The 16,313-nt window shown below is 42.1% G+C and overlaps 1 protein-coding gene across 4 annotated transcripts in view; it reads left to right on the top strand.

The window, feature by feature from the left end:
* The window catches only part of AK7 (adenylate kinase 7), a 55,973-nt gene that overhangs the window by 27,784 nt on the left and 11,876 nt on the right, over positions 1–16,313 (top strand). Inside the window, exons 7-14 of one of the 4 annotated variants that reach the window (XM_061182871.1) lie at positions 66–154; positions 2,371–2,461; positions 3,296–3,373; positions 4,528–4,677; positions 7,830–7,958; positions 9,822–9,954; positions 15,622–15,750; positions 16,192–16,260. In XM_061182871.1, coding sequence (XP_061038854.1) covers positions 66–154; positions 2,371–2,461; positions 3,296–3,373; positions 4,528–4,677; positions 7,830–7,958; positions 9,822–9,954; positions 15,622–15,750; positions 16,192–16,260 — 868 coding nt within the window. The remainder of the gene's footprint in view (positions 1–65; positions 155–2,370; positions 2,462–3,295; positions 3,374–4,527; positions 4,678–7,829; positions 7,959–9,821; positions 9,955–15,621; positions 15,751–16,191; positions 16,261–16,313) is intronic. The other 3 variants (XM_061182872.1, XM_061182873.1, XM_061182875.1) reach the window with 3 other exon arrangements.

The raw sequence follows: 16,313 nt of genomic DNA on the forward strand, positions 1-16,313 counted from the left end.
TGTGAGCTGTAATAGTCAGGCACACATAACTGGGGAAAATATGCTTTTGCTTTTCTTTCTTTTAGCTAGCTTGGTCGGGTGAGGTCCCTGCATTACCAGTTTTTGGAGATGGAACAAATGTAATTCCAGCAATTCATGTTCTTGATCTAGCAGGGTAAGTATTCTACCAGATATATGACTTCCCGAGAATTAGCTGACTACCATGTTTGCTTCTCACCAAGTGCTAAGACCCCCACATGTATTATTGTATTTCTTCTTCCCAACAACCCTAAGCAGAAGTTACTTTTATCATCTCCACTTTGCATCTGATGAAATAGTGTCCATCATATAAAAGCTCCACACTTCTGATAGCAAGTTCAAGTTCATCTTTTAGAAACCTTACCAGCAGAATAGCATGTCTTCCAATTTGGGAAAAAAACTCTTTATATGCATTCTGGGGACCTGGTCCTTTGTCCCAGATGAGATTGATATGTCCAGCCCACCAACTTAAATTCCAGAAATTTGTGAACTATAAACCAGAAGCTTTGTTTTTTTTTTTTTGGCAATTGTTAAGTGATGTTAACACGTGTTTTTCAGACTCACAGAGTATCCCCAGGTCCCCTTCTCCTTCTTTGCAGACACTGACTTAAACACTAAGTCAAAGATAGGGTTCACTTTACTTGCAGTTCATCGCTTCTACATTTCGAGTTCCAGGGGCTTTATTCTGTCAACCCCTCGGCTCACCCCACAGGAGGGAGCAGCACCTCTCTGGGATTCTTTCTGGTTTCTAGATCCCCCCCCTCTTTCTCCCATCCACCAGCCACTATTAAATTAGTCTCAATCCCAAGCGGATTTACAGATTTACTGGGAAACAATGCAGCTTAAACTTCAGGACCCTCCCCTGCATGGGTCCCTTCCACGACCCTAAACTTCATTATTTTTTTTTAAATTAATTTATTTTATTTTTATTTTTGGCTGTGTTGGGTCTTCGTTTCTGTGCGAGGGCTTTCTCTAGTTGCGGCAAGCGGGGGCCACTCTTCATCGCGGTGCGCGGGCCTCTCACTGTGGCGGCCTCTCTTGTTGCGGAGCACAGGCTCCAGACGCGCAGGCTCAGTAGTTGTGGCTCACGGGCCTAGTAGCTCCGCGGCATGTGGGATCTTCCCAGACCAGGGCTCGAACCCGTGTGCCCTGCATTGGCAGGCGGATTCTTAACCACTGCGCCACCAGGGAAGCCCTAAACTTCATTTTTATTATTGTTCTCAAAGAGGGATTCCCTAAGTTGTCTAAGCTTCAGACTCCACGTAAAACCTAGATCTGCTCCAGCCAGCATTGACACTGGACACGGCAGGGCTGACACGGACCCTTTTTTCCTGCAGAGATTTTACATGATTACATTATCAGGTTTTAAAGTTGTGAAAGAATCTTACATTATTAAATTAATTAAGTTATTCCCATTACACAAGGACTCGGGGGCCTTTGCGGTAGCATTTTTTTCCAACAAGTTTCTTGAAGACTGTCAAATATTTAACAAAGAAAGAAGCTACAAGAGGAAATGTTCCGTGAAATTAATATAAAACAAATATGAAATGGATGTTTAGACAGGTGCGTTTGTTTTATTTTCGTTTGACTGAAAAGGAAGCTGAGATGGAGGTAGAATCTACAGTCTTGCGGCAGTTTTCCATTCACTGTTGTTTCTCTGGAATTTTTTTCATCTGTATTCAAACCCCCGTTCTGCCCTCTCACTAGCTGTGTGAATTTGGGAAAGTTGCTTAACCCCTTTGGCTCTGATTTTCTCATTTGTGAGATGCGGATGATAATAGCCTTACCTGATAGGGCTGTTCTGAGAATTCCATGGGGTAACACCTGGAAAGCCCACAGCACAGGCCTGACGGAGTTAAGCCCTCAGACGTGTTGCCCATCATTCATAATTAATCCAGGGTAGGAAATGTAAGCCACTCCGTGCTATGTGACTTAAGGAGCCACAGCTTCTGTGAATCTGTGTTTTACTTTGTGAAACACCTTCCCCAAAGCATTGCTTTGGGACTTTAATGAGCCACTGGGTAAGCGGACTTCATCAACGCAAGTCCTGTCGGGGCTCAGCTACTCTTGTACTTGGGGCGAATCTGGAGCCAGGTGGACCTGGCTTCCAATCCCGGCCCTTCTACCTTCCCATTAGCTCTTCAGCCCGAGAAATGTCACTTAACTCTTTACCAGCTTCCTTCACTGTAGAGTGGGGACCATCCTCCCAACCCTGACCTTGTTGGAAAATAAGATAATTGCTAAATCACCAAACCTGGCATCTGGTCCATGGGGGTGGCATCCAGTGAATTCTCTTTACTACATCTCCTTTGTTTATTCCCTCTGGGGCTGATGTCCCCTGGCGGTCTGCAGCGTGATACAGAACGTCATAGACCACGTGCCAAAGTTCCGTTACCTGGTGGCTGTGGACGAGTCAGTTCATACGCTGGAAGACTTTGTCAAGGTATAGCCATGTCCTCCCAGACTGGATGGCATCTCTTAAATCATTTTACCCTCCCCCTCCCGCCAAAGTATTATAATTATGGAATCAGGAGTGCTAACAAGACTGGGGGCTCCTAAAATACAATATCCTTAAACCCAAGCTTGCTATTTGTATCTGCAGTATATGTATTGGGAAATTACAACCACAATGTTTTTTTCTCCAGTATATGTACAGAGGGGAGCAAAAAAAGTCCACTGTAGGACTCACACACACACAAATCACACACCGCGATACTAAAATCTACCTGTGACTTGTTCCCCAAAGTACTCATATGGTCAAGTTCACCAAACCTACTGGCGGCTTCCAGGAGCTCTGCGTCTCTGAGGGCCCCCTTTCCTATCTGGGCTGCTCTGGCTAAAGCCACCTGTCACCTTGTGGCCCAGCTGGCCCAGCCAGTGCGGCCTTCTCTCGCCCTTTCCTTGGCCATCCCTACTGATTTTTAAGATTCGTCTCAGACATCTTTCTCTGCACCCTCCTGGCTCCATCCCACCTCCCCCATGGGCAGGCACCTCTCTTCCAGACGCCTAGCATCAGACAATACACACAAGCATCTGTCTCTCCCTTTTCAGACTGGGGGCTCCCTGAGTGCAGAGATCGGGCCTTATTCATCTCTATGCTCGTTAACTACGTGTGGAACAAATAAACCAGTGAATACCCTCAGGGATCTCCCCCCCCACCCCCCCATTGCTTTGCAAATTTTTTTCTTTGTATTCAGTTATGTTTATATTCATTTGAGAAATTTTATATTGAAATCTTACAGGTCAACCAAATAATATTTCTATTTTTCTCTAACAGTGCATCAGTAAAAGTACTGGCCCTGGGAAGATCCAGAAAGTACCCAAAGAAAATGCTTTCCTAACCAAGGACTTAACAGTTAGTATAGAAGAGATTCTTTTTTTCTACTCTTGTCCTGAAGGTGTTGGTTCTTGAGGGATTTGGAGTCAGAAGACCTGGCTTCCAAGTTCATTTCAGCTCCTCCTGCACCGCTGGCAGCCTTACCTATCGCAACTTCCTCTTCACCTCTGTGAGCCTGTTGTTTTTTGTTTTTTCTTTTTTTGAAAAACCCTCAGAGGTTGTGGTCAGAAAATGTATTTGAAAGCTGTCTGATGTGTAAAATGCTATACAAACACTGGGTGTTGCTCTCTTTGGCCTCTTTCAAAAATTCAAACAGGAGGCTGAATTTCTGATTCCATCACAGCAGCAATGAAAGTACAGTTTTAGTCATGCAGTGCATTCTTCCAGCTTGTTTTAGAATATAATATTTTTAGGAATACATTGCAACAAAACAGTGCATTGGAACATGTTTCTGAAAGAACTGATATCATTGGTTGCCTCTGAGGAGCAGAGCTGGGTGGGTGGTGATGGGGACCAAAGGGAGTGCTTTCCCCTCTACTTTTTTTTTTAATTGAAATATAGTTGATTTCCAATGTTGTGCTAGTTTCAGGTGTACAGCAAAGTGACTCAGTTATACATACATATATATATATATATATATATATATATATATATATATATATATATTTTCCAGATTCTTTTCCCTTATAGGTTATTACAAAATACTGAGTAGAGTTCCCTGTGCTATACAGTAGGTCCTTGTTGGTTATCTATTTTATATATGGCAGTGTGTATAAGTTTCCCCTATACTTTTTGTTCTTTTGGATTTTGAACCGTGTGATTGCACTACTCAAAAAATAGGTAGTATTAAAATTTGTAAAAAAAAAAAAGGAAGAAAGAAAACTTCCACTTGGGCTTCTAGTATCTCCCTACTCTTTGAGTTGCTTGTGTCACTGTACAAGCCAGGATGCTGCCCGTCACAAGACAAGAGAGCAGATGTGAGGGAAGTTTAGGGTCACAGAGTCTCACAGCAGGTGCTCTGTCAAAACTTAGAGCTGCCTTAGTGGACGGCCATGTTTAGTGAATGTGTTCATATTTTTTTCTTCAGTAACTTCAGTGATTTGGGTTTGTTATAACTCTCAAGTGGGGGAAAAAAAAAAAGGACAAATCTCTAATGTTCCTTTATCTCTTAGCAAGAGGATATTGACCATTTACTGGTCAATTTGAGAATGGAAACACTCTTTGTGAAGGACAATTTTAACATTCGATGGTTCGCCCAAGCAGGATTTGTGGAAAATATCAACAGTATCCTCAAAGAGTACAAGCAAAGCAGAAGATTATTGGTAACTATAACCGCTTCCTGTTTAAGCTTCTGAGTTAAGCAAAGGAAATGAAACTTTTGGTGTAATTACACCAATGAAAGTACTTTTTCAAATGTCTGAATTTCTAAATTCAAGTTCTTTTTCAATCTTTTTTTTTTTTTTTGGCCACACCACGCAGCTTGCGGGATCCTAGTTCCCCAACCAGGGATCAAACCCGTGCCCCCTGCAGTGAAAGCGTGGAGTCCTAACCACTGGACCGCCAGGAAATACCCTCAAGTTCTTTTTCAAATTTGACCTATTGCCCAGGCCAAAAAAATCTACCTCTATATTCTATTGATACTTGCCAATTGAATATTAAAAATTTTTAAGTTGACAGAGATGATTGTTATGCTTGACACGAATTGAACGTGACAGTAAGCTCCAGACTGATTGTCACGGAGTTGTCCCTATAAGGGAAGATGTCTGGTACCTTACTGGTCTGCCTGTTTCACCCCGGGTATACATCTGGGAAAGGGTAGGTAGGAGGTGGGGACGTCTGATGATTACTTTGATCTTTTCTTGTTGGCCAGGGGATTTGCCAGTCATTTTAATCACCACAACTTTTCATAGATATTCGTATCTACATATTATAGAGAGGAAACCAAGGCTCAGAAGATGGAACAATTTCTTCAAGGTCACACAGCTAGTCAGGGATTCAGATTAGCTAGGATGCCAACTTAGCTAGAATGGCCTTACTATGGAGCCTCCACACACCCTTCTCTGAAATCAGGTAAATGCAGCGCTTGCCCAGATCTCTGGATTTATCCCAGGGAGGCATTCCAAAGATGAGAGTAAATATGACATGAGAATGCATTTTGAAAACTATAGTCTATGAGTAACAGGTGCCATCAGAGTTGAATTGCCATCGTGCATGGAAATACTGCATAAAAGCAAGTAGAGTTGCCATTGTATCCTAAGAACAATATTCTCCTGAAAAGCATGCCTTGTTGAGAATCAGTAAAAGATGTGCCACTTTAAAAACTAGAAAGAAAAAATTAAAAAAAAAATTTTAAGTAAGTAATTAAAAAAAGATGTACCACTTTACAAAAGAAACAATGATCCGAGACTTCCCTGGCGGTTCAGTGGTTAAGACTCTGCACTTCCAGTGTTTCCACTGCAAGGGGCGCGGGTTTGATCCCTGGCTGGAGAACTAAGATCCCACATGCTGTGTGGCACGGCCAAAAAGTTTTTTAAAAATTAAGAAAAAAAAAAACAATGATCCTTTTAAGCATCTGAGACACCCACGATGGCTCTACTTGGAGACTGTCCCAAGGCACAGAACAACCTGAGAGGTTAGACTAGTACTGTCGTTTGTGGGTCAACGTAAAGCAACACCCAGTCAGAGTAGAGACGGGACAAGACACCTTAAAGAGACCATACGGTTCCTGATTAGCAAAACTGGACAGGACATGATAGAAGGAGTAAGCATATCTAAAAATTAAACTGAGTCTATCCATCCCTGGGGGCATTGGTCAGCCTGGCAGCATAGAACAGGAAACACGACCAAGCACAATGTAGACAGTGCCACACCAGCGACATCCAGCAAGATGGAGCCTCAAGCCAAGGGCCTCCACAACTCCAGTTCCTTTAGCAAGGCAAAGGCATCCCCGTGCAGACAGGTGCATCCAATCACCTTGACCTAATACCATTCAACAGGCCATTCATCCAACTCTCCTTGGTCTGATCAAAGCTCATCAAGCTACTTTCTAAACGTGTCTGCCTTGAGGGGTAGATGTGCCAGACACGTGCACTTAGAGTGTTCTGAGTTCAGTGGCAACCCTACTTCTCATTATAACTGAATAAACTACCATTCTGGTTTTGTACCCGGATGAGGTGAGCTTACCCCAGGAGACAGATCCGCCCTTGGTGTGTGGATGAAACAAGGCACATGAACCTGCCCAGTTGACAGCCGGACCTCAGGCCTTGGTGACTGCACCATGCCTACCTCGGAGCCCAGCCCTGTCCATCAAGACTCAGCTCCAGAGATGCTCTCCTGACCGCTGCCACCCTCCACTGCCCGCCATCTTGGTCATTGCCGTCACCCTGAGAGAGCCTGTCCCTAAGCAGACAGGGTCATTCACGTCCACCACGCCTTATGCAGCACCACTGCAGTAGCCCTGCTCACTCCCTTCACAGCCTTGGCTTTCTCATCTGACAAATAGTAATAATAACAATAGTAGTAGTATTAATAATAATGATAGTAGTAATAATAACGATAACCAACTCTGTGCATGAAATTATGTAATCTTTAAGCACATGGACACTTGGCCCATGGAAATGCTTTTCAATGGCATGATTTAAAAAAATTTTTTTTTTAATTTAAAATTTTAAAAATTTGCCTTGCAAAATACCAGGCTTTAGTTTCACAACTGTTTGGACCATTTTGAAAGAAACGACTATTTGTCACCAATGTTTTTATTTCTCTTAGAAATAAACATTTGCTCACCAGTTATGAATGTGATGAGCTTCTAGAAACTTTTTTAAAAAATGAGTGTATTTTTCAGTTGTAGAGAACAAACGTATGGACACCAAGGGAGGGAAAGCGGGGGGTTCAGGGGTGGGGTGGGGTGGTGGTGGTGGGATGAATTGGGAGATTGGGATTGACATATATACACTAATACGTATACGATAGGTAACTAATAAAAAATAAAATTTTAAAAAGTGAGTGTATTTTTTAAAACTAGGATAAATTAACTGTTTTCATTTATTTTTATTTTTATTTTTTTTAATTAACTGTTTTTAAAAAGAAAAGTTTAACTAAAGACCAAGTTTAGTCCAGAAACAATGTTCATCAGGCAATAAATTAAGCACCCTGTATAGTGGACCAGAAATTCTAGTTCTCTGCTGCCTTTACAGGAGTGGCACCGCAAAGGTGAAGCTGGTCGCATGTGACATGTGATGCTCGAGTACTTGGTTCACATCCTGCTGAGTGTCGTGTGCCCTGTGCCCAGCTCAGGGCACGTAGTGGATGCTCATTAAACACCAGGAGGAAGTGACTCTGGGGTCCTGATGGAGGAGTGAGAGTCAGCCTGCAGGATCCCGAGACTTAAAAGGGCCGACCCTTGAAATAAAGAACACTGTCTAGCTACAGATGGTTCAGAGCTCCCTGTATGATGCTTATTCTCCTCTTGTAGCCCATCAAAATTTGCATTCTTGGTCCTCCTGCTGTGGGAAAATCCAGCATCGCTGAAGTGTTGTCCAAATACTACAGACTGCATCACATTAAATTGAAGGATGTCATTTCCGAAGCCATAGCAAAACTGGTAACACTTTTAACTACTTTACTGGGAATTTTTATATTTTAAAAATGCTTTGTCTTAGTCATAATTAAGAGATCACTAATTTTCCATGGCATCCTACAAAGAGATTTGTTATTTTAATTGGATTTTGTTGTTGGCTCCATTCTGAAAACACAGAGACCCACATGGCTTTTCCTCTGGAAGCATCTTTCATGGGTCGCCCTTAAAATTAAGTCTTTTTCCAGCTGTTGCTCAAAATATATCTTGCATTCTCTCTATTGACTGGAACATTTTCATTTTTTTTATTCTTTTTTTTTAGTTGAAGTATAGTTGATGTACAATATTATATAACTTACAGGTGTACAGTGTAGTGATTCAGAATTTTTAAAGCTTATACTCCATTTATAGTTATTAAAACGCATTGTCTACATTCCCCATGTTGTACAATATATCCTTATTGTAGTTTATTTTATACCTAATAGTTTGTACCTCTTAATCCCCTGCCCCTTACCTAGCCCATTTCCCCTTCCGTCTCCTCACCAGTAACCACTAGTTTGTTCTCTACATCTGTGAGTCTGCTTCCTTTTTGTTATATACACTAGTTGTATTTTTTAGATTCCACATATAAGTGATATCATACAGTATTTGTCTTTCTCTGTCTGACATATTTCACTTAGCATAATGCCCTCCAAGTCCATCCATGTTGCTGCAAATGGCAACATTGTGTTCTTTTTTATGGCTGAGTAGTATTCCATTGTATGTATGTGTATGTGTGTGTATATATATATATATATATATATATATATACACACACCATATCTTGTTTATCCATTTGTCTGTTGATGGACATTTAGTCTGCTTCCATATTTTGGCTGTTGTAAATAATGCTGCTATGAACTTTGGGGTGCACATATCTTTTTGAATTAGTGTTTTTGTTTTTTTGGGATATATACCCAGGTTTTTTTTATTCCTGATGTATGTTTCTCAGGGTATTATCAGACCATTTATCAACAGCTTAAAAAAAAAAAAGACTATTTTCTTAGTGCAGTTTTAGGTTCACCGCAAAGTTGAGAGGAAGGTACAGAGATTTCCCCTACATCCCCTACCCCTTGCACGGGCAGCCTCCCCCAGTATCATTAAACCCCACCACAGTGGCACATTTGTTACATCGATGAACTTATATTCACATATCATTATCACCTAAAGTCCGTAGTTGACATTAGGGTTCACTCTTGCTGTTGTACATTCTATGGGTTTGGACAAATGTATAATGAAATGTGTCCACCATTATAGTATCATACAGAGTAGTTTTCACTGCCCTGAAAATTCTCTGTGCTCTGCTGTCCCTCCTTCTCCCCAAATGGCTGCTTTTTATCATTTTATTGGGAATGGTAGGTACTGAGGTACATTTCCAAAGGTGATTATTAAAAGTCTTGATTTCTACAAAAATGTGTGTCCCCCAAGTAAGATCCAACCTGATACTTGGAAAAGTGTTGATTCTTTTTTGCTTGTTTGTTTTTTGGCTGCATCACGCAGCTTGCAGGATTAGGATTAGTTCCCCAACCAGGGATCCACCCTGGGGCCCCTGCAGTGGAAGCTCGGAGTCCTAACCACTGGACCGCCAGGGAATTCCTAGAAAAGTGTTGATTCTTAAGTAGTTCTGGCGTTAGCACAGAAATAGATTATTCTCCTAAAATTGAGTAAGAAAACCCGTGAGGCTCTTATCTGTCTTCGTAGATAGACGCATCCTGACCACTTTTGCACAGCTGTCCTTGAGCATCTCCCCTGTTTGGGTACCAGCCTTTTCCAGGATCACTCGCCAGATGATTTATGAGCAGCCAATCAATGCAGGGCATCATCTAATTTGAATATCCCTGTGGTATGTAGGAGGCGATCATTACACCTAAGGATGTAAGGGAAGGAGGGGAAGAAGAAGGTGAAGAGGAGGAAGAAGAGGAGAACGTGGAGGATGCTCAGGAGCTCTTGGATGGCATCAAGGAAAGCATGGAGCAGAATGCAGGTAACCACACAGCACACGGCTGCGCTGCTTTTGTAACGGTGGGATTTATTTCCTTGTTATAAAATACTACTTGTTTGCTATTAAAAGTAAAGTACAGAAATTATAACAACCACACACACACACACAAAATCATTCGCTATCTCAACCCCGGGGGAAAAAAATCCCCATTAACATTTTGTTGACTATTGCTTATAAGATGGGAAAGAATTACCTAAGTTTTAAAAACATCAAATGTGTAGTCATAAATATTTATAAAGCATCAAAAAACATTAATTAAAAGGCAAAGGGCACATCAGGAAAAAGTATTTGCCACCAATATGACAAAGAGTTAATAGCCTTCATGCATAAAACGCTCAGGCAAACTAATTAGAACATCATTAAATCCTGAAGAGAAAAAAAATGGATGAATAACTTGGACCAATAATTAATTCATTCAGGAAGAAATACAAATAAATAGAAAAATATTCTTGCCCACGGGGTAATTTTAACCAGTTTGTTGAACACATGCATCCCAGTAAGGTGTCCCTTTAAACTCAAACTCTGGACTCATTCTTTCCCCACCCTTGGATGGAATTTCAGGCTGGTCCCACTGCAGCTCTTAGATAATAAGTAAGTGGGCTCTCTGTTTATTCATGCTTTCAGAAGTCCATTCCAATCAAATAATCACAAACTAAGTTTTGAACTGAGATGTCTTTAAGGGAGCTTGCCACCCAGCAAGAAAGCAGTCAGCAGCAGTTATGAGAAAAATAAAACCATTTCATTTTTACACCTAGATAGTTGAGATCCTCCATCAAACTGGTAATACTGGCATTGGCTATAAACCAGTCCAATGTGTAAGCAAGTTTGGACTCTTACTCAGTGGAGAATTTCCCCCCTCCCATCCTATCAAGCACGTTTGGTTTCCTGCCTCTTACTTACTTCTCCCATCTTGCTGGTGGCTGTCTCTGATCCTCCAGGGTTGGGCTGGGGCCAGTCAGGGTCAGGGAAGAAGGACAGAGGTATAAACTGGCCCTCCCCCTGAGGACCGCCCACTGCATTCCCCTGGTCCCCCACCCCCACCCCGCTCTGGACCGCCCTCCCCGTCTCAGGTCTTCTGGCACTCCACCCTTTGTCCCTCCAGGCGTCGTCTTCCCAGCTGCTCTTCATCAGGAGTAATCCCTTCACACCCTCCTCTGAAGTCCTGTTTACCCCTCTTCCTCTCCTTCCCCCAGGCCACTCCAATCTAGTTTATGGGGTGGAGAAAATGTCTTTGTCTGCATACACTGAGCATCCACTTAAATCAGCTCATCGTCTGAGTCTGGGTTTCTGCTTTGGTGTGGGCTGGGCCAGGAGGAGAAGGAATCTGGAATCCCAGAACAATTGCCCAGAGGAAAAGTTACACAGAAAACGCAGATCAACACTTTGAGACATGACACTGCCCCTGCCTCGCCTGTGCCGTTGGGGAATCACTATCTTGGTTTTAGAGTTTAATAGCATCCTGGCTCCTAGCTTTTGGGAGAGGGGAAAAAAACAGAATAAGACATTCCATTGTGAGGACGCCTGTGGAAGGAAGTCTGGCAAGGCCACATGAAAGGGCAGGGGAGTGGGAGTTTTCGGAATCCACAGGTGAACACGGCCCTGTGTACATACGCTATAAGCCTGGGGTGTAGGGCCAGAAACAAACATGGGACAGCATTTACTGACAGGAACATATAACTGGTCTCTGCAAGGACCCAAAAGTCTTATCCAAGGACTTCGTGTAACAGGATGACGTGAAGTACTGACTGGGCTCTTTTCACGTCCAGGGAGGTGACCACACAGAACAAGATTTATGGCTGAGAGCAGTCACTGCATCACCCAAGTTCAAGAAGGGCCTGTCCTTGGCAGCAGATTCTGTTCTTCCCACAGATGCAAGAGAGGCCAAACTGGGTCAGCAGCCTCTGTCTTCAGAGGCAAACTGGGAGGGAGGCAAGCCTGCCTGCTGTCAGTACGCCCTCCCACCCACTTCCTACAAGACGGCGATACTGCAGTCAGTCCCCTTTAACCTTAGGAAAGTACTTTTTTCTTCAAGTTTGTCCAAAACTCCTTCCTATTCATATTTACCTGAAACTAGAACACGGACCCAGGTCATGTTTAAACAAAATAACACCTGTGAACCCGTGGCATTAACCTATGTAGAAATTTCACAGAACGGGGACGCAGAGGTTAGCACACTTCTCCCTCACGTGAACCGATGTGTCATCATGTGATTCTAAGGATTCCAGCAAGACAGATCTCACAATCCCACAGTGAGGCACCTCCGTATCCTTTTCTATTCATAATTCCACTCCCGTCGGCCCCTGACCGTTCAGCCGAAATAGGGACTCGGTGAATGCATTAGAATGCACAGAAGCCCACTGGTTGGTGGGATTCTAGGTGATCATTGAACTAGTCTTTCAACTTTTCTGTGAGTTTGAAAATAAAAAGTTGGGGAGAGGGATGTATGTAAACGTATCAACTTTTATGTTGATAGTGTAGTGTCTCTACTGTGTATGGATTATTTTAAAAACCTTGGTTGCAGCTATCTGTTTTTTTTTTTTTTAAGAGGTTATCTGCCTTTTTATTATTGATTTGAAGAAATCCTTTGTATGTTCTGAATATAAATCCTTTGTTGGATATATGTATTATAAGAATCTTCTACTTTTTGTCTTGCTTTTTCGTTTTGCTGTTTTTATCTTTTGATGAGAAGGTCTTAATTTTTTTTTAATAAATTTATTTATTTATTTATTTTTGGCTGTGTTGGGTCTTCGTTTCTGTGCGAGGGCTTTCTCCAGTTGCGGCAAGCGGGGGCCACCCTTCATTGCGGTGCGCGGGCCTCACTGTCGCGGCCTCTCATTGCGGAGCACAGGCTCCAGACACGCAGGCTCAGTAGTTGTGGCTCACGGGCCCAGTTGCTCCGTGGCATGTGGGATCCTCCCAGACCAGGGCTCGAACCTGTGTCCCCTGCATTAGCAGGCAGACTCTCAACCACTGAGCCACCAGGGAAGCCCCAGCTATCTGTTTTTAAACCTAGTTTTAGTAATTATGAATATGCGTTAGTATTAGCATTTTAAATATTACTGTTATTTGAAAGGCAGACTTAAAATTTAAAAAAAAGAAGAAGAAGCAGTGTGGTGTTTTAAAGGCCATCCAGCAGGGCTGTGCTCATTCACTTTAAAACAGAAGTGATCACCCCCTTCCGAGATGCTCAACTCCGGCCAAGATCATGAGTGTATCTCCAGGAGGTCACAGTTCTCTAGAAAAAGGCGCCTGGGCTTGGCCCTTTGTGTACTCACGTTCCATAATTATCATAAACTGCTGCTCAAGCTCCCTTCTGGCATAATGAACACTTACTTCTAAAACAAACGGAAATGAATGGCAAAGCTCACTGCCTGAAATAAACCAAAGGATGCCTTGGAGGGGGCCGAAGCTAGATTTCCGAGTATGTGCCTTTCCTCACCAACGAAGCCTTTGAAAATTGAAAATAGAATGTTTAAATAAAAATTGTCTTTGCATATCAGTGGATCCCTCAGTAGGGCTCAGTAGTTGTGGCACGTGGGCTCGGTAGTTGCAGCACACAGGCTCTCTAGTTGTGAGACGTGGGCTCAGTTGCCCCATGGCATGTGGGAGCTTAGTTCCCAGACCAGGGATCGAACCTGCATCCCCTGCATTGGAAGCCGGATTCTTAACCACTGGACCACCAGGGAAGTCCCCCTTTGACATTTTTTAAATGTGGCTTTAGGGACTTCCCTGGAGGTCCAGTGGTTAGGACTCCGCGCTTCCACTGCAGGGGGCATGGGTTTGATTCCTGGTCGAGGAACTAAGATCTCGCATGCACTGCGCGGTGGGAAAAAAAAAAAGAATGTGACTTTATTTCTTTACAGCATCTTGAACCTTACTGAGAAGTAACGTCAAATCATTTCGAGGCATTTCATTATGTTAAATAATACCTTTGATTATTTTTTTTGTCTCTGCCATAATGTTTAAATTTCTGAAAGACACAATTATTTTCTGAATCAGTTACTGCCTAATGATTCGTGTGGCAATGAAAGGTAGAAGAAAGGAGAGGTGTTTTAATTAGATCATTTTACTGTCATTAACAGAGTAATAAAAAGAGACCCCAAATTATTTTATATTGTAGACGCACTGATAAACTGAAAGTATAGTGCTACCCTAGAAAGAGCTTTGGAGATCAATTTCTCAAATTTGTCAAGCTTGCATTACTGTAATGTATACATTAAGCCATGTAACGGCAGGGCTGTGTCTTAGAAATGATAACTGTTCAACAGTTACATGATAGATGAATATTTTGGAGGAGTTACATCATATTGTCTTGGAAACACTGTGATAGTTTTAAAACAAACTCCTCCATCCTCAGCCCCCGCCCAAGCAACTGCAGGAACCCTGTGTCCATGGCTGGAGAGGGAACTGTCCAGTGGGGCGAAGGTCTGAAATGCCCACTGGAAAGGACAGGGAAGAGGGGGCCACGCTCCTTTCTGCAGCCTTAAAGAGAACAGTGCCTTTAAGGGTCAAGATCAAGGTTGATTCTTATTCAAATGTAGCAAATATTTATTGGGCACCTACTATTAATAAATTGTGTGTAGGGAATCCCCTGACGGTCCAGTGATTAGGACTCTGGGGTTTCACTGCCCGAGGGCCATGGTTTGATCCCTGGTCGGGGAACTAAGATCCCACAAGCGGTGCGGTGCAGCCAAAATAAAAAAAATAAAATAAATCGTGTGGCATCAGCATGCATGAATACTATCCCACTGAATTCTCACAACAGAAGCATTTATTATCACGTATTAAGGTTATAGAAGCATATATCAAAACAGAATTGAGTAAATCCTGCTGTCAAGTGAGAACACTCTGGATTCCTCCAATTACTCCTCATTCAACTTCAACCAAAAGTTGTGACCACGGAAGAACATTCTGGAAGTGCAGACATAAACATCCCATTCTGTTCTTTCTTGCAGACAAGCTCACTGGGTTCTCCTACTTTATTGGGCACGAGAGTTCATGTGTTGTGTTCAAAATACAAAACCACATATTTTTCACTTTAATGCAAAAATAAGAGATTTTCAATAGTGATTTTGACTACACAAGAATTTTTGAGATCACTTTACTTTTTAAATTTTTTTTTAACGTCTTTATTGGAGTATAATTGCTTTACAATGGTGTGTTAGTTTCTGCTTTATAACAAAGTGAATCAGTTATACATATACATATATCCCCATATCTCTTCCCTCTTGCATCTCCCTCCCTCCCACCCTCCCTATCCCACCCCTCTAGGTGGTCACAAAGCACCAAGCTGATCTCCCTGTGCTATGCAGCTGCTTCCCACTAGCTATCTATTTCACGTTTGGTAGTGTATATATGTCCATGCCACTCTCTCACTTTGTCCCTGCTTACCCTTCCCCCTCCCCGTATCCTCAAGTCCGTTCTCTAGTAGGTCTGCATCTTTATTCCCGTCTTGCCCCTAGGTTCTTCATGACCATTTTTTTTTTTTTAGATTCCATATATTTGTGTTAGCATACGGTATTTGTTTTTCTCTTTCTGACTTACTTCACTCTGTATGACAGACTCTAGGTCCATCCACTTCACTACAAATAACTCAATTTCGTTATGTAGAATGTGACTGCACAGTAATTTTTTTTTTCTTTTTATTAGGTCGACTAGAAGATGAATATATAATTAGATTTATAAAAGAAAAGCTAAAATCCATGCCTTGCAAGAATCAAGGTTACATTTTGGATGGATTCCCAAAGACCTATGATCAAGCCAAAGACCTGTTCAGCCGTAAGTGTGGGTGTTACCTTTATTTTGAATGTTTACATTCAAATAAGTTGCAGCTTTATTGTTCAGAGTAATAACAGTCACAATTAAAAAAAAAAAATCGGAGTGACTATATCTAAAATGCAGGCTGTCCTAGTTATGGCTAGTTTTCATTAGTGACTACTAGTTAAAATATTTAATTATTTTTAAAATAATTTTATTTATTTATTTATTTATTTATTTATTGGCTGGGCCGGTTCTTAGTTGCAGCATGCGGACTTTTTAGTTGCGGCATGCATGCAGGATCTAATTCTCCAACCAGAGAGCGACCCAGGCCCCCTGCATTGGGAGCACGGAGTCTTAACCACTGGACCACCAGGGAAGTCCCAAAATATTTAAAATTTTTTGCACTATCCTTAGTAATAATATGTAGTAAACTTGACGATGCATATTTTGTTTTACCAGAAGACGATGAAGAGGAAGAGGAAGAAGCCAGAGGCAAAATGTTTCCCTTTGATAAATTAATCATACCTGGTAAGTTTAAAATACTTCTCCAAGGTCATATTTAAAGGAATGCCATTTGATAT

The sequence above is a fragment of the Eubalaena glacialis genome, chromosome 2 (genome assembly GCF_028564815.1).
Source record: "Eubalaena glacialis isolate mEubGla1 chromosome 2, mEubGla1.1.hap2.+ XY, whole genome shotgun sequence".
Classification (NCBI taxonomy): domain Eukaryota; kingdom Metazoa; phylum Chordata; class Mammalia; order Artiodactyla; family Balaenidae; genus Eubalaena; species Eubalaena glacialis.